This window comes from Citrus sinensis, chromosome 4 (assembly GCF_022201045.2).
Source record: "Citrus sinensis cultivar Valencia sweet orange chromosome 4, DVS_A1.0, whole genome shotgun sequence".
In the NCBI taxonomy this organism is placed as follows: domain Eukaryota; kingdom Viridiplantae; phylum Streptophyta; class Magnoliopsida; order Sapindales; family Rutaceae; genus Citrus; species Citrus sinensis.
Window position 1 is genome coordinate 26,742,335 of NC_068559.1, and position 20,462 is coordinate 26,762,796.

General features: G+C 34.9%; 3 protein-coding genes across 3 annotated transcripts; all 3 read left to right on the forward strand.

The window, feature by feature from the left end:
• Positions 1-2,748: 2,748 nt before the first annotated feature.
• Positions 2,749-5,331, forward strand: LOC102612793 (polygalacturonase 1 beta-like protein 3). Its single transcript, XM_006483783.4, has 2 exons — positions 2,749-2,916; positions 3,077-5,331. Exons 1-2 carry the CDS (start codon positions 2,851-2,853, stop codon positions 4,907-4,909), a joined length of 1,899 nt encoding a protein of 632 aa, XP_006483846.1. The 5' UTR covers positions 2,749-2,850; the 3' UTR covers positions 4,910-5,331.
• A 3,972-nt stretch (positions 5,332-9,303) lies between these two features.
• On the forward strand, positions 9,304-11,715 carry LOC102612490 (uncharacterized). Its single transcript, XM_006483782.4, has 3 exons — positions 9,304-9,532; positions 9,734-9,852; positions 11,352-11,715. The coding sequence occupies exons 1-3, from the start codon at positions 9,366-9,368 to the stop codon at positions 11,369-11,371; spliced, it is 306 nt and encodes a 101-aa protein (XP_006483845.1). The 5' UTR covers positions 9,304-9,365; the 3' UTR covers positions 11,372-11,715.
• Positions 11,716-14,090: 2,375 nt separating this feature from the next.
• LOC102612188 (uncharacterized) lies at positions 14,091-17,033 on the forward strand. Its single transcript, XM_052439198.1, has 5 exons — positions 14,091-14,480; positions 14,630-15,388; positions 15,582-15,776; positions 15,857-15,948; positions 16,041-17,033. The coding sequence occupies exons 1-5, from the start codon at positions 14,211-14,213 to the stop codon at positions 16,735-16,737; spliced, it is 2,013 nt and encodes a 670-aa protein (XP_052295158.1). The 5' UTR covers positions 14,091-14,210; the 3' UTR covers positions 16,738-17,033.
• The last annotated feature ends 3,429 nt before the right edge of the window (positions 17,034-20,462 follow it).

A 20,462-nucleotide genomic window follows, 5' to 3' on the forward strand; every position in this document is an offset into this window, starting at 1 on the left:
ACTATTTGGGTGTGTTCTAAGAGACAATGGAGTCCAAAGTGGACAGCGTCAAATGGGTAAGGCCTTTTTTTTTTTTTTGAACTGATTAATCATCAGGTTACTGTATTACACAGAGATATATACAATTGTTATGACAACATGTTATTACACTGATATTTACAATCAGATATATACATGAGACTTATATTATTACATTTTTATTCTATGAAGTACATGCCCATCCAAAAACCCATCACGGAGGAGGGATGTCTCTACTCCACTCGCATTTCGTAAGGGAGAAAGACGTTATAAGAAGTCTCTACACAATTATATTTAATTGAGAGAGGTTGAGTTCGCAGGGACTCGAACCATTGCCCTCATAGTCATACTTAACTTTAAAGGTAATAGTTCACTACTGGACTACAAGCCCGAGTGGCCAAATGGGTAAGGCCTTAAACACAGCAGCAACCAGCCTTTTTAATCACACACTCAATGCAAGCATTGCTGTCCTGTCCAGGTTCTTACGTACTATTATTGTCTTGTTGTATAACTACATTTACATGAAATATTTTGGGTTCATTCTCACGGTCCCACCCACTGTCACCCAAACCAAAACCAAAACCCAAGCCCATATTTGTTTGTATAGGCCTGGCTCACTCTCTAAGCTGCCCCATTTCCGACTTCAATTCCTGTGTGTTGAATTTTCATGCATCAATCAACATGATATAAAAATTATGTACTTTTCTAGTCGTTCATGAAGAAGCATATAATAATAACAAGGTTATGTCACAGTCGTTAATAGTAGGAAGAAAATCACAAAGAATAGAAAATCCTCTTAATTCACAAAACAAGAGTCTATTGCCACTCTAGTCCTCAAGTCCTTTCTTTCTAGGGTTTCTTTAGTTTTCCTCTTCCTTTTTGAAGTAATTTCACAATTATGTAGATTTGCATATATAGAAGTTACATGAGTTGTGAAATTAAATAAAATATTTACCATAACTTTTTGAATTCAAATAGACTTATAATTAATAGCTATTTTTTGAATTCAAACCAAAAGTATTACGTTTGGCAAAAACATAATTAAAATTTTATCATGCACTAAAAAAAATAAAAAGTTTGGGTGTGAATAAAAAATAATAAGATATTTTCTAAATTTATATTTTATATTTCAATAGTAAATATCAAATAAATGACTCGTTTGCCCATATTTTTTAATAAATTTTGGTACCAAGAAGGTTATTATGTATTGTCAAAATAATAGGGACTAATAATCTCTCAAAAATAAAATTAAAAGGTTCATTTAGAGATTAGAAATGAAAAAAAAAAATCACCTACTAAACATCAACACTTACCTCATATTAATACTCCAATTTGGGTGATTTCATATACAAAATGCATTCACTATCAATTGAACTACATTCAAAGGACAAAATGATGGTACTCTACTCTCCCCCACCATTCCTTGATTACCTTAATGTTTGTGCATGTATCTATAATAAAGCACGATACTGTTAAACTAATTTTTTTTTTTTTGAAAGATGTTACATTAATATTACTTGAATGATTATAAAAATTATAGCGAAGATTAAGACAAAAGAAAAAAAATGTAAATTACTTTTGATATAGAAAGAGTAAATGTACAGTTTATTCACCCAAGTTTGAAAGAATTATTTGGATGAAAAAGGGTTTGTTTCTAAATTAACCGTTACCAACACTGAACAAACCTAAACAAATCTTTAGGAAATTGAACCACGACCAATCGCGCTCGCAGGCGTAGGTCGAAAAATAACAAGGTGGGGTAATTTGTTAAGCTTTGATTCATCAGCTAGAATTTCTAATTCTACAAAATAATGTCATTTTCATGAATCTTGTCATATTCCTGAACGCATGCAGATAATGTTGATCATACTAATAATGCAAATTGAAAAGAGGGTTCACGAAAAGGATCCACCAACTTCTTCTTCCGCAAAAATAAAACAAAACAAAACAAAAAAAAAAAAAAAGTTTATTAGTGGCTAAACGCGTCTGAATCGATTTTTTAAGAGGGACTAAATATATATTCTCCATTCGATGGGTGCCACGAAGCAAACGAGTACGAAAGACGCGGCTCTGAAAAATTACCTGTCAATTTAAATGTCTTTCGCTTTTGCGCACTCCACGTCATTTAGGAAAAGCCCCTTTTACTACAGAGAAAAATTACCTGTCAATTTAAATGTCTTTCGCTTTGACGAAGGGAAATAAGTTTTTCTTCGAGTCATGCTTGGGCACATGGGATGTGCTTGCTTTTCAAGACTTTACTGTATAAATGATACTTAGTTTTGAAATTGGATTCCTCTTTTTTTTTCTTTTTTTTTCTTGCATTTCAATTAAAAAATTGGAAATATTAATGACATGGTTTAAAATTCAATTTTTTTTTTTTAACACCGGTCTAATAATTCTGTATAGACTACTTAAAAGGTTTAAAGATAAATTGACCTAATTTATCCGTTAAAGATCATGAATAATTTTCTGTATAGACTACTCAACAGCTGATGTCGTGTTTTCCTTTTTTTTTTTCTTTTTTTTTGGGGTCGAATATGACTATTAGCTGACTAATTAAGTATGTAACTTATTTTATTGCATTTATTTTTATTCAAATGTCATTTGTGAGATTTTAAAATCAAATGGAGCTATCATCGAATAGGCGCTTTGCCAGCAAGGCGTTCTTTAATCACGTTGAAAACCGAAATCCCCCATCTTAAATTAAAAGCAGTGAGCGAGCAGTGAACAGTGAGGTCTCAGTCTCACTATAAATTTTTTCTATCTACAAGACCAACAAGCACAAAGCACACCAACATTCTCTCTCCCTCTGTTCTCTTCTGTAAAACAATAATGCTTCACCTCCTGTCTTCTCCTCTCTTCTTCCTCCTGCTCTTATCCCTCTGTTTTCTTAATCATGTAAGCATTCGCTTCCAATCAAACACCACATTTGTTATTTATGGATTTTGTTCCTTCGCATTATCTTCATCTTCTTCTTATTATTATTTTTATTTTTATTATTATGTTTTCAATGATTTTTGTTTTTTTTTGTTTTTCGTTTTTGGTTTGTGCAATGCAGGTTAATTATTTGGGCGGCACCGAGATTTCAGACAGCATTGATATGAAACAGAATCCATTCACTCCAAAAGCTCACCTGATTCGATACTGGGACAAAGAGATCCGCAGCAATTTACCAAAATCTCCTTTTCTCCTCTCAAAGGCCTCTCCCTTAAACGCGGTGGACTCGGCGAGTTTCGCCAAACTCGCCGCCCAAAATGCTCTCTCTTCGGTCCTCCCGTCCTTTTGCTCCTCCGCCAAACTCTTTTGTTTCCCCGATTTATCCAACAGTCTTGAAAAACACGACACCGACTCCAACTTTGCCCGTTACCTCAACAAGAACTTCACCAATTACGGCACCAGTCGAGTCGGCGGCGCGGACTCCTTCAAGAATTACTCCGACGGCGATAATCTCCCCGTAGATTCCTTCCGTCGTTACAGCCGTGACGCCGTCGGCCACCACGATAAATTTTCCAACTATGCCCCTGGCTCCAACGTCGCCGACCAGAGCTTCAATACCTACGGCGCCAGCGCATCGGGTGGCGCCGGCAGCTTCAAGAACTACAACGAGGAAGTCAATGTTCCGCATCTCCGATTCACCAGTTACGCGTCGGAAGGCAACGGTCGGGCCCACTCGTTCACTACCTACGCCGAGAAGACTAACTCCGGCAGCGAAGAGTTCGCGAACTACGGGAAGAACGCAAACGGAGCCCCGAATGCGTTTACTGGTTACGGAAAAGAAACGAATGTGATTGGTTCGGGTTTTTCGAATTACGGCGAGGGGGCCAATGGGGCTAATGATAGTTTCACTTCCTACGGAGAAGATGGAAACGTTCCGAACAATAGGTTTAATAACTACGGCGCCGGTGGCAATGCCGCCGTTGAAAGCTTCTCTAATTACAGAGACCAAGCCAATGTTGGTGATGATTCGTTTCAGTCATACGGCAAGGATTCAAAATCTGGTAAGGTCAATTTCGCAAATTACGGGAATTCTTTCAACGAAGGTACGGACGTGTTCAAAGGATATGGTGAGGCAGCCCGCGGGCAGACCGTAGGTTTCAAGATGTACGGAGTTAACAACACCTTCAAAGATTATGCAAAAAACGGCGTCACTTTTGCGAAGTATAACAATGACAGTTCTGGTGTTCAAAATATAAAGAAACCGAGTGGCAGTTTGCTCAATAGGTGGGTGGAGCCGGGCAAATTCTTTAGAGAGTCCGTGCTGAAGAAAGGGAGCGTGATGGCAATGCCTGACATTCAAGATAAAATGCCCAAAAGGTCGTTTCTGCCCCGCACTATTGTTTCGAAATTGCCGTTTTCCAGTTCTAAAATTAAGGACATGAAGGAAATATTCCACGCTGTTGATAATTCGTCGATGGAGAGTATAATTAAAGAGGCGTTGGGCGACTGCGAGAGGGCACCGAGCGCGGGCGAGACCAAACGGTGCGTGGGCTCAGTGGAAGACATGATCGACTTTGCCACTTCCATTTTGGGCCGCAATGTGGTGGTCCGTACAACCGAGAATGTGAATGGGTCAAAGAAGAAGATCGTGATCGGATCCGTCAAAGGAATCAATGGTGGTAAAGTCACTAAATCAGTTTCTTGTCATCAAAGCTTGTTTCCTTATCTGCTTTATTACTGCCACTCTGTTCCTAAAGTTCGCGTGTATGAAGCCGATATCTTGGATGCTAACACGAAAGCCAAGATCAATCATGGGGTTGCCATCTGTCACTTGGATACCTCAGCTTGGAGCCCGACCCACGGAGCCTTCTTGGCTTTGGGTTCGGGTCCCGGGAAGATCGAGGTTTGCCACTGGATTTTTGAGAATGATATGACTTGGACCACCGCTGATTAGCCATTTGGGTCAGTTCATGTGGACGTGGGTTCGAGCCATTTGCTAAGATAACTTAGCTGTGGGTCCAGCTCATGGCACCCCATCTATATAATTCAGCGTATGGATGACGATAAGAAGAATAGAGGCTGATTTATTAGTGCTTGTTAATGCAATTTTATAATATATAATTTATATAAAATGTCAATTTGAGCACCAAACCAAGAGGAAGTGTACAAATGGTTAACACTTGGAATTGCTGTTGGTGGAGTGGATGGGATGGGGAGGCATATTTCTCTTCTCTTGCTCTTACGATTGGTGGATACTTCCTCATCCTAATCTGTTGTTTTTTTTTTAGTGGTATTTTTCAAATATATATATTAAAAATAAAATTCAGATACACTCAAGTGTAGAATTTCCACTTCAATGTGATATTTCTTCTTACCGCCTTCTGCATATGATTTATTGTATTTCAGCTGTTTTAGTTATATTTTGTACACTCTTGCAATGTAAGCGTTTAATAATTACACGAATTTACCCCATGGTCTTTAAATGGTAATAAAAAATTAGTATATCTGATTTTACGGCCCAGAAGTAGGTGGTCTATAAAGCTCCCAACGATCAAATCGATGTGTATGCGCATCCTGTAAAATTGTCATGCACAAACTATGATATGCAATTATTCATGCGAAAGTTATGAGCCACCCAATTGCTAAGACCCAATGATTAAGACAACTAATTTTCACATGATCTTTGGAATAAGATTAAATTAAGCAAAGTGAGAGACGCGCTATGTGTTTGTTGAAAAAGGAACTGTGGAAGATTTCGTCAAGAGTTATCACCGACATTAAGCAAATACAGCCAGCGTTCAAGTAGGGTTTTTCCATTAAAACTTGACAATTATTTTATGGATTAAGTAAATATCCTATCTAGAAATTACGGATTCTGCCATTTTCACGAGATGGTGTCAATTTGCTCGACGACGAAGATGGTGTTAAATCACCCTAACAGTGCATGCTAAAAAGACCGGTCACGGGATGAGTTTTAAAGGCTTCCTACAGCACAAGACAAAAACTTAGCGGCCAAACGCGTCAAATAATCAATACCCTCCATTTATTTTTGGGGGTTTTATTATTCTTTCATAAAATTTAGTGCTTTAAATTACAACATAGATTTGTTGCATGTTGCCAATAATTCAATTCCCTAGAATGTTCGGCTATTATGCACTCGTGCATCCATCATTATATCTGGTTGTGATCAAATTCGGAGTAATTTTAGGTTCCTTCGAGTGCACCTTTACTGCCAGCAGCTATTCAGATTAAACATGAATCATTGATCAATCGCTCACCTTGTTGTTTATTATTAGCATTTATTTATGTACGAGGAGACATTTCTCTTCCAAATTATGAGAGTCCGGTGGCTGGTGCCCAAAGGAAGAAAGAACAGGCGAACAGGACCTGATGCAAAATGTTGGGAAGATTTTGATCAGCCAACAAGCAGCTGCAACTGTTGTATCCACTCCACATATGTATAACTATAAACATCATGTGACTTAAAACAAGATAAGGTGGTCCTGGAACCACCCAAATATTTTTAATCTAAAATTCCATGGAATAGGCCACGGGACAGCTATTATTTGGGCACTACCATATTTTTTAAATTAATGGAAAGGACTAAAGCATTTCACTTGGCAAATAATGGCAATCCGTTCACAAGTATTGTACAAAAAATAGTTTGAACAAATAAATGATTTTCTAGAACTCAATTCACTAGAATTTAGAAATGTTATTTGCATATGATGATTATGATCCAATGACTCCTCAGGCTGAGCTTTGCAAACAATGCTAATGGTTCTAGTAACATGCTGCATCTGCAATCAATCATATTTTTTTGAAATGAAAGCAAGTTTTTGCATGAGCGCTGAGGAATGAGTAGACACACTAAGCTTGGACTCCGAGCTTCGATGGAAGCTTTGAAAGTGCGGTTACGGACAAAATGATGTTGCTGCCTTGATAAGGCATCATCTCTCGGCTTCATTTTCATTTTCCAGCACATGTCTGCACGTTTTCACTCAGGTCTCCGTTGCTTGAAGTTCAATAACGATGCTAAAATGTTTTCTTTTCGGTTCGTAAGAATGTATAATTAAAGCTTGGCACAAGGTTCTCCTTTTTTGTGGATCCGGCATTTGCATAAATCGACTGGGCAATTTCTGCTGCCGCAAACTGCAAAAACACCTTTAATGAAAGATTGGAATAAAAATGCGAAAGAAAGAGACAAATGCATCGATCATCATTCATCCATGTGCATTTCGTACCTGAAACAAATGTGTAGTCTTATTCTACCTATTTTTACAGACAAAATATCTGCAATAATTAGGACATGACGTTTACCTATAATCCTCCGTATTTTCACAGAACTTCAATGTTAGTATTTATGGGCTACATTGTTTACTCTGCTCTGCAGCAATTTGATAAATGAAAAATGAATTCTACTTCAACCATCAAATTAATTTTATTAATGTACCCTTCGTCCTGAGTAAACTAATGACAAAATTAAGATCTCTAAGTTGAATGCTTTGAGAGGAACAGGACTAGAAGCGGAGCATATTAAGATCAAATCAGAAATTGAAATGTCTATGTCTTCGAATAATCCGTGGCCGATCCCAGGTTGCCACTATATTTAAATATGCAAAAACTTCTCAGCGTAAAATGAGGCCCAGCAGAGAGCGAATTGCAGCATGAAAATGGGATTCTCTCAACCAACATGATGGAACAGGACCAGAACCAGGAGCACTGACACGGGCATTCAAATTCCATCAATATTTTGGTAGCTGTGAAACCCCTTAAAATAGGTCCTGTATTGATTGACAGTAGAGGTAGAGGAACCTCTTTCTGTTGTTTCTTCTTCACAAACTGATCGTACACGGTACTCGTAGGCTATACGTCATACGCACCCGCTCAACAAACTATTCTGTTGAACCTTAATTGCGCCATTATGATTTTACACTGTTTTTATTTCTCACAGAAATTGCTGATTTATTTCTTTGCTTTAACAACGTATATAGACCCGGCCCTTTTGGAATAAAACACAGTATGGCATCATATTTTAGACAGCCACATTCATTTTGGGTCAGATTGCTGTCTGTCTAGCCAGCTTCTTGCTTTAAAGATAGAGATGGAGTTTAAGATCCTATTCTCTTTAATAGATGGTTGGTTTCTGATATCTTAGTAGTTGGGTCAATCCTAGCTACGTATAAATGCTGCAATGGAGCCATAATTGTTGTACAGTGATACAATTTATAGCTTCTACAGACATAGAATTGTTTTTAAAATTTGTGATGTTTAGGCTCTCTTGTATATCGGGAAAATTCAACGACTGTTCCAAAAATAAAAAATATTTTATACCCAACTCTGTCTTGTATGGCTTTTACGTGTTTAATCAAATGTAAAGTCTAATATAACGATTAGAATTTGAAAAATACTAAGGAAAAAAAAGATGAGAGAGAATGGGCTGGATACAGAAAAAAATAAAATTTTCTCATCTTTCTCTCTCTTTAGCATTCCTCTTAAAAATTAAATTCGCATTTCGTAAATTAAATTCAATCCGTGTTTGGTTGTAAAAAATGATAGGAGAGGAAAGAAATGAAAAAGAAAAATAGCGAGAGAAAATGAGCGAAAAAAAAAGATCAATTTTATTTTCATTATTTGATTGAACATGAAATTTAACTTTTTCCTCTTATTTCTTTCTCATTTTCTCTCCTCTCTTCTCCTCTCTTTTTATTTTTTTCAAATCAAATATACCACCGCAATTTCTGCTTAAAAAAGTCTTGATCAAATGTGCGATCAATGTCAAAAGTAGGAAACAGCATGTGGTGTCATAATCCAAAGCTCAAATTGGGTCGAAAAAGATTGTTACAAAGTGACAACACTTCAGCGTGCCTTCTACTCCATGTTCTATATAATGAGTTATAAAAATTTGCGATCATATAGTTTTGACGGACCAATCTACGTTACAGAATCTGTAACGTACACACCCAATGGGAAGCAGCACAAGTGTCCTGAGGAGAGAGAACAAATGCAGGCAATAGGAGTTGGCTACAGTTGGATCTGTAACTTAGCCAGCTCCAGTTTTGACAATTGTCATGTGCTGCTCAAGACTAAAGTGCCTCCTCTGTTGTGTGATTATATCCGAATAATAAGTACTTCTCTGAAATTGTTGAGACATCATCCCCGTCAATTCAAAATCACATAATTTGACTAATCACACTAGTGGTGGACTACGAATGTACTTATAGATAAATGGGCTGATCCATTCTTTTGACAGGCATAAAATGAGCCCGTATTGGTAGCAAAGAGGCCCATTAAGTTTAATGATCTGTGTGAATTTCAAGTCCAGAGGAAGCCCAAAAGCAGAACCATTACTTGGAGTTCGTTTGTAGCAGCGACCTCTGTTCTTGCGGCTTCTAAGCGCAGTGAGAAACATGGCGGCTAATTGCGGTAGAAGAACCCTACAAGTCGCTTCTGCTTCGGCTAAAACCCTTCTCAGCCGTTCATCTTCAGCTGCTGCAAAGTTGAGTGGACTAGCTTCCACCTCTAAGCCCACCTCTGCTTCTCGCTTGTCATCTCTTCACAAACTCTCTCTCTCCAGGTTTCCTATTATTTTATTTTATTGAATTTTTAATATTCAAGGCTGTCGATGTATACACATTTGTGTTTTTTGATTATTCGTGTCAATCCTTTTTTTTTGTAGGGATTTAAAGTTGTCGTTTTTACTCTGCTCTGAATGTTAATTGTGAGTTTTTAGTTATAAGCTTTAATGGGGATGGTTATTTGGGTGTTTGATTAAAAGGGTTCCTGTGGAGCTGGGTGGGGCGCTGTCTTTAATGCCTTTGCATAATGTTACTGCATCGGCCTTGTTCACATCGTTGCTGTCTTTGAACAATCAAAACTGGGGCTGTCTATCAGAAGGTACTTTTCTTTTGTATATTGCTTTTTAGGATGATTCTTGATCTGTCTGTTAAAATTAAGATACAGGTTGCCTTAAATTGTTAAAAATTTTAGAATGTCTCTTATAACAAATGTCTGCAATTTTTTTTTTTGTTGGAAAAAGCTGTTTGTTTTGATATATGATGAATATATATATGGTAAGCCTTCTGTTGCTGGAGAGCTGAGTTGGCTTACTAATTCTTGTTGCTCGATTGTGATAACCCTGAATCCCTATCATCTTCCTAAATTTTCTATCTTAATCGGTTACTTTAAAGTTGAATAAATTTTCTATCTTAATTGCTTACTTTAAAGTTGAATTAACGTCATTTTTGGAGATAATATAAATTTCTTTTATTAACGGAATTATGTTTCTAATGTTGGGAAAAATGGAAGAGTTTAAGGTATGGTTTTTTAGTTGTTGCTTATAGTATCAGGAGTACTAGTGCTTGTTTTGGTTTAGATAAAGTTATTTTCTTTCATGCAGATATGTTTAATTAATTTTTCAGTTGTGTGGATTTTGAAAATCATTTTTCCCAATGTACAATATTTTTGTTATTATCGGGTGTATGAAATTTGATTTGAAATTTATTTAGTTGATAGCAGAACAATCTGCCAACTTCTATTTCATGTTAAGAAACACAGCCTTAGAATATTGTATCAAGTTATGACTTTGGGAACGTAAATTACATGTACTGTGAGAAAGTTTGCTTTACGGATTAGCATTTGTAGGAGAATAGGTTTTGGCGGTTAATCTGTTAATCATTATGCAAGATGTTATCTGATGCTGTTAGTCTTATTGTTGCATATAAAGAGCATTATGTCCAAATGATTGACAGCAACTTTTGAACTTCTTTTGACATTGGCTATGGGTGCCTGTGGGAATATTGGGCATGGCTTGTTAAACTAAATCATGTTATTGTTCTTGTACTTCCTCTTTATGTGCATTGCATGGTTAATTAACTTGCTTTGTATCAAGGAAGAATAGATGTTTAGCCACTCAAAAGAGTTGATATCTTACTAAAATCAAATTCTATATTTCTTCAAAAGGGTAATTTGGACAACAGGAGGGAATTTTTAGCTGAGAATGGGTAAACTTTTGGCTGGGAGAAGATAGCAGATGGTCTCCGAAAGTTTCTTAGGTTTACATGAGACTCAAAATATAGAGAGAAAAGTTTCTTTGAAACGGAATTATGCTAGATTGAATGTTATTATAACCATATGGACCCTTTTATTTAATGGCGGAACCTCTTTGTTCACATTTTAAAAATTTACTTCTATTTGTCAAGTAGGCTTGCTTCACAATTTCTAACTATTTTCAGTTTTTATTTTCCACCGTTCTCTCACCAGAAGTTAAAAAAGGAAAAAAAAAATGACGGATGGCTTGGATGTGCGGCATGGAACTTTAAAACAAAAATAATTTTGATTTTCGTGCATTCACTTCCTATAACAAATTGTTAGCTTATTCTTAATTTTGTTGACAGGATTTGCAACACCTCTATAGCAGGGTCTATAAGCTGCCATCATGTTGTACCTGCCAGAATTTCATCAACTCAAGAAAATGTTTTGTCGGTTTTAGTTTGTGATTGAATGTAATGTCCAACTTCATAAAGAGATAGCTATTATTTATTTTTTCTTTTTTCTTTTTTCTTTTTTTTTTCCTTCCTAGTTAACCATTTAATATTCCAACATCAAACGTCAACAAAGCTTGAGAGTTTTGAAAAGTTGGCATCTGGCTGTTGCTTTTGATCGCATAAAATAATGTTATGCTTTCAGATTTTACATACACTCTCTATGGAAATAGGAATGAGTGACATTGTGGCTTTTGAAATTCACATTCATTCTTTACTTTGGGTGCCAAATGATCTGTCGCTATTAATGATTACTTTGTATCATTGAAGTTGCTAGTGAAGCCCCAGGTTCCAAGGTTCCTTTGCTTGAGATTCGAAGATCCTATGAAATTATGCGTGGGGTCTCATGAGTAAGTCTTAAGCCCCGTACCTTATTGTTTTTCAAATGTTGTTTTTATAAAACAAGAATGAGAATAAAAATTTAAAAATGTGTTCGATATTATTTTTTAAAAAAATCTTTAAAAAAAAAGTAAAATATGTTCAGTAGGAATATTTTAAAAATTGTTATTGGAATAATTTCCATAAAATTAAAATTAAGTAATTAATAATTTTTTATTTAATTAGTTTGATTATTTTAATTTTAAGAATAAATTAAGTGATTTTGTTAAATTTTTTAAGAAAAATGATAGAATCTACATATTTAATTTAATTAATATATAAAAACATTGTAGGTGCCATATTTTAAAAAGCACTTATCAATGCCACATGTTCATCTTATCAGATAATATTAGTTATTCTGGAGAAATAACACCCAAGATATTTCGGGGTAAATAGCACCCAAACTACTCCGGATAAATAACATCTAAGGAAAAATTCTCCCAGAGCTTATAAAAATTGCAAGAGAGGGAAATTAGTTCCGCAATCCATTAGTCTAAGGAAATCATGCCCTAAAGGTCATACAAGTAAGGAAACACACAAGAGTATAATAATTTCCTATATCAAATTTACCTCCACGTGTACAAAAATAATGGGTGACACGTGTCGTTAGATTGATGGTTCAAACCAAAACCCTTTTGCAAACATCATTCATCATCTATAATAGAGACTCATCTTCAAGAGAAAAGAGATCTTTGGCCTCCAAAAATCATTGTTCATACTTAGAGAGAGAAAACTCATTTTCTTTATCTTTCTTCTTTGTTTAATCTTGATCAAACACCAACTTGGGTGTCAGAGTGCCTTTTTCAAGTACTCAGCCCTTTGGAATCGAGGCCAACGATCGTTGCAAATTCTCCACAAGCTACAAATACGTGTGAAGGTAAAAAAATCCAACACCTTCAAACATAAATATTATAATCTATATAAAAAGAAAATACTATTGTGAGGGAAATTATTTTTGTGGGTGGTATAACAATAATAATAATAATGTTGATATTATTATTATTATTATTTTGTGAGATGTTGGAAGAAAATTGTTCATTTTGAAATTTAATATAGTATTGAAAAATAGGGAAAAAAAGGAAAAGTTGTTTTCTTATTTCCTTTATTAAAATTGTAGAATGAATTTTACATTTTCAAAAATAATCTACCGAACACGTATTTTGTATTTTCTAAATTTAGAAAACAGAAAATAGGATTTGAAAATAATACTGAATGCACCCTTAGGCCATGTTTGCTTGGGGGTAGAGAAGTGGGGAGAGGAAAAGAATTCAATTTCTTTTCTACTTTCCAATGTTTGGTAGAACCAAGTCTAATGGAATTAAATTTCCATTGAAATTCAATTTCCATCAAATTGAAGAATTTGTATTTCTTATCAATAGTTAAGGATTTCAAATTCCTTATTTATTAGAACACAAAAATTCTAATATTATCCTCCAAACAAAATTAATAAAATAAATTAAAGTGCAAATAATTTATATTTATTTTCTTAAATTAATAGCATAAACTTATTTGAAAAAGCAGTAAAGTGAATCGCAAGACAGTTACTGGAGACGTGTTTTACCATCAAAACAGTTACCAATGGAATCCTTATGAGCCGATCTATAAATCTATGGTGTTAGAAATGCTAATATACGTTGTTATTTACCTAAAGTCTTTTTTAAAATGCTTGGGAAAATTTTAACTCTCATATTTCCGACTATATAGTGTGTTTTCTGCAAATTTAACATTTCCAATGAGTAAATCGTTCATTTGTGCTTTATCTTTATTATGCATTTAACACAAAGAAAAATGGTGGTTAACAACGTCGGTCAACGGCGGTCAACATTCATGACATGATGCTGTAATTTAAGAAAATAAAATTCTCTATTTAACTAGGTAATTTCTAGATTAAATTAATTCATAGTTTAATTATTTTTCAATTTATTAACAATATTAACATTAAAGATAGTGGGTATATTTGTCCAAATAAAAAAATATGTAATTTCTTTTTCTTTCAAATTTTATGTGAAACCAAATAATAATAATAAATTTTTGTACTCTTCTCCTCTCACCACCTCTCCACTCTTCTTCTCTCTTTTTTTCTCTCCTCTCCTTCCTTAAAACCAAACACCACCTTAGTTTCTGGAAATAAAGGGGGTTGTAAGAGTAATTGGAGTTCTCGGGAGATAGATAATAGGTGGGGGTAACTCAACTAAACTGAGATACTGAGTCCAATTTACAAAAGGATCTGGCCCATATTAATCTGAAGGAGCCCAAAAGACAGTTTGTTATCCAGAATCAAATTGGGTGCCCAATCTCTACAGGCTGTGGAGACCAAGTCCAAGAAAATGCCTAATGGCGCCGGGTTGTGATGTCTATGAGCTCCTGTTTCTGTTTGTAATTCAAAATCGTTATGACAAGACGCACCACCATATGACCGTTGCCACAACGTTCCAAAAATCTAAATTTGAAACCAAAAAAAAAAAAAAATCAGCCTTTCTCGTGCCTACTTACCGTTGCCAACAGCTGCTCAGTACACGAACCAAGTATCCCCATATCTTTCATTCTTGTTCTGCCACTGATAGCTTCAAGAAATCAACAACTGAAAACCCGTTCCTTCTTGAGGTGAATTTGTTTTTAGACACATTTTCTTTAATCTTTATTGAATTTCTTTGCCAAAAAATCCGAGAAATTCGGTGTCTTCCAATTTTATGCCATTTGAGTTATTTCTTGAGTTTGATCGTTGTTTTGGGCAATTCTTGGATTCTTGGAAGGCTATGGCGACACTAGCACCTGGAATTGTATTAAAGCTACTCAATGGAATGAACACTGGAGTCAAGCCTACAGGAGAGCATCGCAGCTCACTTCTTCAAGTGACTGATATAGTCCCAGCTGATCTTGATGAGAAGAATCTTTGGCCTACACAAGGATTCTTCATTAAAGTCTCAGATTCTTCACACTCTATATACGTCAGTCTTCCAACAGAACAAGATGATTTCGTTCTCAGCAACAAAATGCAGTTGGGTCAATTCATTTATGTTGATAGATTGGAGCCAGGATCCCCTGTACCTGTGGTTAAAGGAGCCAAGCCGCTCCCCGGAAGGCACCCACTAGTTGGAACCCCAGAACCGTTAATGGGTTTAAGAGAAAAAGGAGAGAAAAGTGAACAAAAAGTAAATTCAAAGCCTCCAGGTCACAGAAGAGGTTCTTGGGGACAAAACGGGAGTGATGGGGTCTCATCTCCTTTGTTGTTGAAGCCGGTCCCTTTGGATTTTGATCAGTGTACACCAGTGAAAGAGCGGCCTAAGCTGATGAAAATTATGTCACCAATGATAAGATCAAGAACTGCGAAGGATGGCAGTGTTAGGTGTTCCTTTGGTGGGGGACTTTTAGCTAAAATGGTGGATACCAAAGGAGAAAGCCCTGCATTGCTAAGAAAAAGCTGTGTGGCGCCATCTGCTTCAAAGTTTCCTAGGAGCAAGAGTGTCTGCGAACGAGAGCCAAGAATCCCAATTAGTCCTTTCAACACAGCTGTAGGTACATTTTCCTCTTTTCCATTTAGAATTTTCTAAGAACCATGTTTTTGATGATCAACTCCTGCCTGTGTTGAAAGTATGTCAAATGGCAATTGTACTGTCAAGTTTTTACTTTTTAGATTAATAATTTCCTGTGAATCGAAGATTTCAGTCATTGATTTGTTGATAGAATAATATTGTTTTTTTGTAGGATAAGAAAAGTTCAACTCCTTCGCCTAAGTTAAGAAATGGAAGAACCATAGGAGCCCTAAATTTAGGTGCAGATTCAGAAAACTCGAACTCAATAGCAACGCCACAGCCACAATCTCAGTCTGGTAATTTAGCCCCGGATAGCAGTACAAGTCTGCCAATGAATTTACCAGGAAAGCTAAGCATACTAGGCAAGGTAAATTCAGGACTCCTAGCTTGTGTCTTACTTTATGACTTCTTCTTTTAGCTCAGCTGTCAAATATTATGCTTCAACAGGAAGCTGTGCAGCAGAGAGAAACAGCTCAGAAGATTGCCCTTCAAGCACTAAGAGAGGCTTCAGCTACTGATACTTTAGTTCGATCTCTCAAGTATTGAATCTATCTTTAAATTAATTTCTATATTGCAGTGAAAAATGGGAATTTTGAGATTTGCTAAGACCAATAATATAACTTCCTTGTAGACTATTTTCGAACTTGAGCAAATCAGCAAGAGCAGATGCCCCAGCTGCCTGCTTTGAGAAGTTTTTGGAGTTCCATCAACAGATTGTGCAAGCTGTAACAGATATGGTGTCCATTCAAGCAGCTACTGAAGTGGCTCAAACTCCAAAAGCAGAGCAAATGGATAGAAAGCCCGAAGAAGAAGAGTCAACTATCTTACACGAAATTGTACACAACTCAGAACTAAATTCATCAAAAAGACGATCAGCATTGCACAAATCAGTTGCGGCGTTTCCTGGAAGAGTAGAACAGAAGACAAACTTTGAAAAGCTCCTGAGATCAAACACTAACATGAGGGCAAATTTGGATAGAAAAGGACTATCCCCCATAGGAAAACTTAACCTTGAAGCTATTGCCGAGAATGATGAAAACAAGAAACCTTTGGTTTGTTGCAACTTAAGCAACATAATCAAATTGGGTAAGCAGATTGAAACCGAGGCAGGAAATTGGTTTATGGAGTTCCTAGAGAAAGGTTTGGAAACTGGCATGAAGAAATCAAAAGGCACAGCAGATGGAGATGTGAAGAAAGTTCCTCAGTTTCTCATACTCAAAGTTATTAACTGGGTGGAAGTAGAACAATGTGACAGTAGCAAGAGGCAAGTACATCCCAAAGCTGCACAAATAGCCAGAAAGCTCAGAATTAAGATGAAGAACCCTTAAGTTTTTATGATATTTTGAAGGTTTGGAATTCTTGAACTTTTAATTTCTTTTTTTTTTTAATTACATTTTGTATGATCACTTTGATGCGTCTTAAGGTTAGTAGTATAATGTGTTAGTAGATAGTTTGTATCTGCTTGATGAAATTTCATTTATAGAGAAAGCTTTTCTATGAAGTCCATGACAGAGTAACCATCCATGCAAGTAACACTGTATACAACTAATTCATCCAAAAATAATTTCACAAAAGATATCTGCTTTTGCCAATGAAAGACTCGGGCACAGGCCATCCAAATTCTGCACAAAAAATGGGCATAGGCAGTCCAAATTCCACGTAAAAATGGATTTTATGGGACCGACCCTATAAAAGAAGACTTCTTGTAGTTAATATGATTCTAAAAAAAAAAAACAATAATAATAATTTGAATTTTAATTAAAAGAAACAAGAAAAAGAGGGCCTTCCGTTGGTGGGGTATTCAGAACAACTTGTTTGGGTCTAATCAACCGACAGCCAAGCCTACATGCGGGATTCGGGAAACCGCCCCGTAAATACTCTTTTACTTGCTTTAAAACATTAGTGCATGAGTTGAGTTTTTAACACCCATTTAAAATTCTTGTGAAACCCCTTTTTAAATTATTCTTATTTTAATATCATTTTTTCCCCCAATTAACCTCATCTACTACTGTTTTGCTGTCTTTTTTTTTTCACTTTTTTAATTATCTCACTCATTTATAGACTTGTTCTTTTCTACCCTCAACACAACCAAATTTTTTAGATTTAGTATGGGAGTAATGAATTTGTAAAAGAAAATGAAAGAAACAAGCCTATTTCAACTGAATAATCGAATGGATCTCTCAACAATTAAGAATAATTAAATAGATGAAGAGTCACAAACATAAAAAAGAAAAGAAAATGATTTGTTGATATATTCAAAGAATTTGCAGAAAAAATAAACAATATTATATAGGTGTGTAAAAGAGTTTATTAATTGAGAGTTCTATTTAAAGAATTAAATTGACTTTTCAATTCTTTTGGACTGCTTACAAGTCAAGACAAAGAAGTCTAGTAAAGCCTAACTCTGCGAGTTTACTTTAAATGCTGGTGTGTCTCTTGAGAAGTTGAACTTCAAAAGCCAACCACTATATATTTTTCCTTATCAATGCCGATCGATAGCAGTAATATGAACAAGAGAACATTAGTAGTATGTGATTTCTTTCTCTAAATGTTTGATTTTCTAAATTAATCTGGAATTCTATTTAAAAAATATATAAGAGAATAAAATTGTTGATGAGTGTCTTCAAATGAAATTACATCATGAAAGAGGTGTTGTAAAGAAAATGAAAAGGGTGTTCGTAGTAGGCCCGCGGATCAAGGTCATCCCAATCCTTTGGGCAACCCCCAGAGTTGGACCAACTTTCGATGCCTGACCGCAAACAGGAACAAGAACTTGAAGATCGAGATTATCTTCTCACTTTTTTGTTAGGATGTGTACTAGGACCCTACCAATTTAGTTAATTTATTTCCTATTAAGATTAAGTTTTCTTATTGAAATTATACTTTGGGAGTTTAATTATATTAAAATTAAGACTGCATTACTATAAATAAGCGGTTTTCATTATGTTTTTAAGTAAAGCAGTAATATAATTAATTCCAACTCGTGTTAGCTCTTCACTCTTTCCTTAAATTCTTAAATTCTTCATCTCGTCTCCCTTTAATTTTCTAACAAAATCCTAGAATCCTAACATATGGTATCAGAACATACTTCCTGACCAATCGATTACATTTTTCATATGATCTCCTCTTTTAGATAGACTTAAAAAAAAAAAAAAAAAAAAGAGAGCTGCATTATTCTAGCATCCAAACTTTTGCCAATATCCCATAACTTTGATTTAGTTTTTCGTAAGTCAATTAATTTGCTTCTAATCAAGTTTATTCCACCAACTACCTTTGCCTTTTGTGACTTACCACTACAAGCCATCAATCGAACCTGCCATTAGCCTCAACCAACTCGAGTGGCCACACTTAAACCAGTGCATCATCATCAATTGTCGGCCAGCAACACCACAACCCCAAATTTTCTTGAATTTTTTTTTAGACATCACGATCTTTACAGTGCTTAAAGAAAAAGTTGTGCTATTGTCTCAAATTGATGAAAAATTTGCAGTCTTAACCGTTTAGAATAACACTATAAAAGTACTTCTGCAAGGCATTCTTGAAGAATTTGGCCAATTGCGCAAGGACACAACCATCTCTTGGTCCATATGAAGCTGGCATGTTACAATGCATGGACTCTGCTCATTAACTAACTTTGTGACCTTTCTGTAGAGTAGGCAATTCATGTTCTCATCATCGATTCACACTCTTCAATTCTAGCCCTTCATGACCCGACACTCACTCCACCAGCCATTTCTTTATTAGGACCAATTGTAACACTTTAACTCAAATTTTGAGAGCCAATATAACCAAAACTCACATATGAACTTAAATAACTTTTTATAATCAATAATAATTCAAGCCTTAAATACAATATTTAAACAACATAAGAATTTAAAATCTTTTGCAAATAATCTACCATCCTCAATTTAAGTTATATTCACTCAACACGAATCAATCCTACTTTCTAAAAATTAATTACAATAAACTAAAACAAGTACAAAGATTAGTAAGCAAATAAGTTTTTATCTATCAAAATATGTAATACTTATATATAATGTAAGTGGATTATGTGCCATAATCTTTTAAATGCATTATAAAATAAATTCATCAAAATCTCTTTCTGACTCCCAAATAGTCTCAAGAGATGGCCTCCACACAACTTCAAGAAATTACCCTCAATGTAAACTCTTATAAAACTTAGTATAATAACAAAGTTCACATATAAATCATAAAATTATAAATGCAATTAATAAACATACTTTTATAAAAGCTTCGCATGTTCAAGCTTATGCCAATGAATTTTCACACTACATATGCTCATAGATATAATCACACTCAACACATAACAACATATAACGTAAACACATGGGAAAAAACATAAAAAATCATATCCGTACATATCAAAAATATACTTTTTGAATGTGTTAAACATATACATATTATTTATTGTGATTCATTTAGAAGTCAAGTTTACTTATCTCTTGGCACTCACATGTAATGAATTCATATTGATATCATCAACCTAAAATCATTAATAAAACTTTCATAAGATATAATCAAGTCTTAACTATAAATTCCAATTGTCCTCAAATTTCTCATTTTAAACATCTTTTAAACACAACCTCAAATACTCTCAATACTCAATCCTTAGAATAGAACTATTAAAAATAATTTATGTCTGAGACATCATCAATTATGTCAATCAGTTTTCTGTTTGGAATTTATTGCTTTATCATTAAATTATGAAAATTTTCATAATCACGCTAAACATATATAAAAATTACTGACCCAAATTTTATAATTTTTGAAGAAGTTGATATATGGTAAAATAAATTCATAATTCATGTTCTTCATTGAAATCATAAATTTTCAGGTTTTCAGACCTGAGTTGTAAAAATCGTAATAAATTGAATTCTTATCTTATTAGCTCATAACAAGTTTCAAAACATTCTTGAAATGTTTAGTTTAACATATCCAAAATTTAGAATCAAAATCAATTGGTACAAGTAACTATGATTTTTGAAATAGCTCACTATCTGAATATTTTTGCAAAATCTTAAGTTCCTACTTC

Coding starts and splice junctions, on each gene's coding strand:
- LOC102612793 (XM_006483783.4), top strand. CDS start 2,851: ATGCTTCACCTCCTGTCTTCTCCTCTCTTCTTCCTCCTGCTCTTATCC. Junction 2,917..3,076: donor CCCTCTGTTTTCTTAATCAT/GTAAGCATTCGC, acceptor TGTGCAATGCAG/GTTAATTATTTGGGCGGCAC.
- LOC102612490 (XM_006483782.4), top strand. CDS start 9,366: ATGGCGGCTAATTGCGGTAGAAGAACCCTACAAGTCGCTTCTGCTTCG. Junction 9,533..9,733: donor CACAAACTCTCTCTCTCCAG/GTTTCCTATTAT, acceptor TTTGATTAAAAG/GGTTCCTGTGGAGCTGGGTG. Junction 9,853..11,351: donor CTGGGGCTGTCTATCAGAAG/GTACTTTTCTTT, acceptor TTTTGTTGACAG/GATTTGCAACACCTCTATAG.
- LOC102612188 (XM_052439198.1), top strand. CDS start 14,211: ATGGCGCCGGGTTGTGATGTCTATGAGCTCCTGTTTCTGTTTGTAATT. Junction 14,481..14,629: donor AAAACCCGTTCCTTCTTGAG/GTGAATTTGTTT, acceptor GATTCTTGGAAG/GCTATGGCGACACTAGCACC. Junction 15,777..15,856: donor AGCTAAGCATACTAGGCAAG/GTAAATTCAGGA, acceptor ATGCTTCAACAG/GAAGCTGTGCAGCAGAGAGA.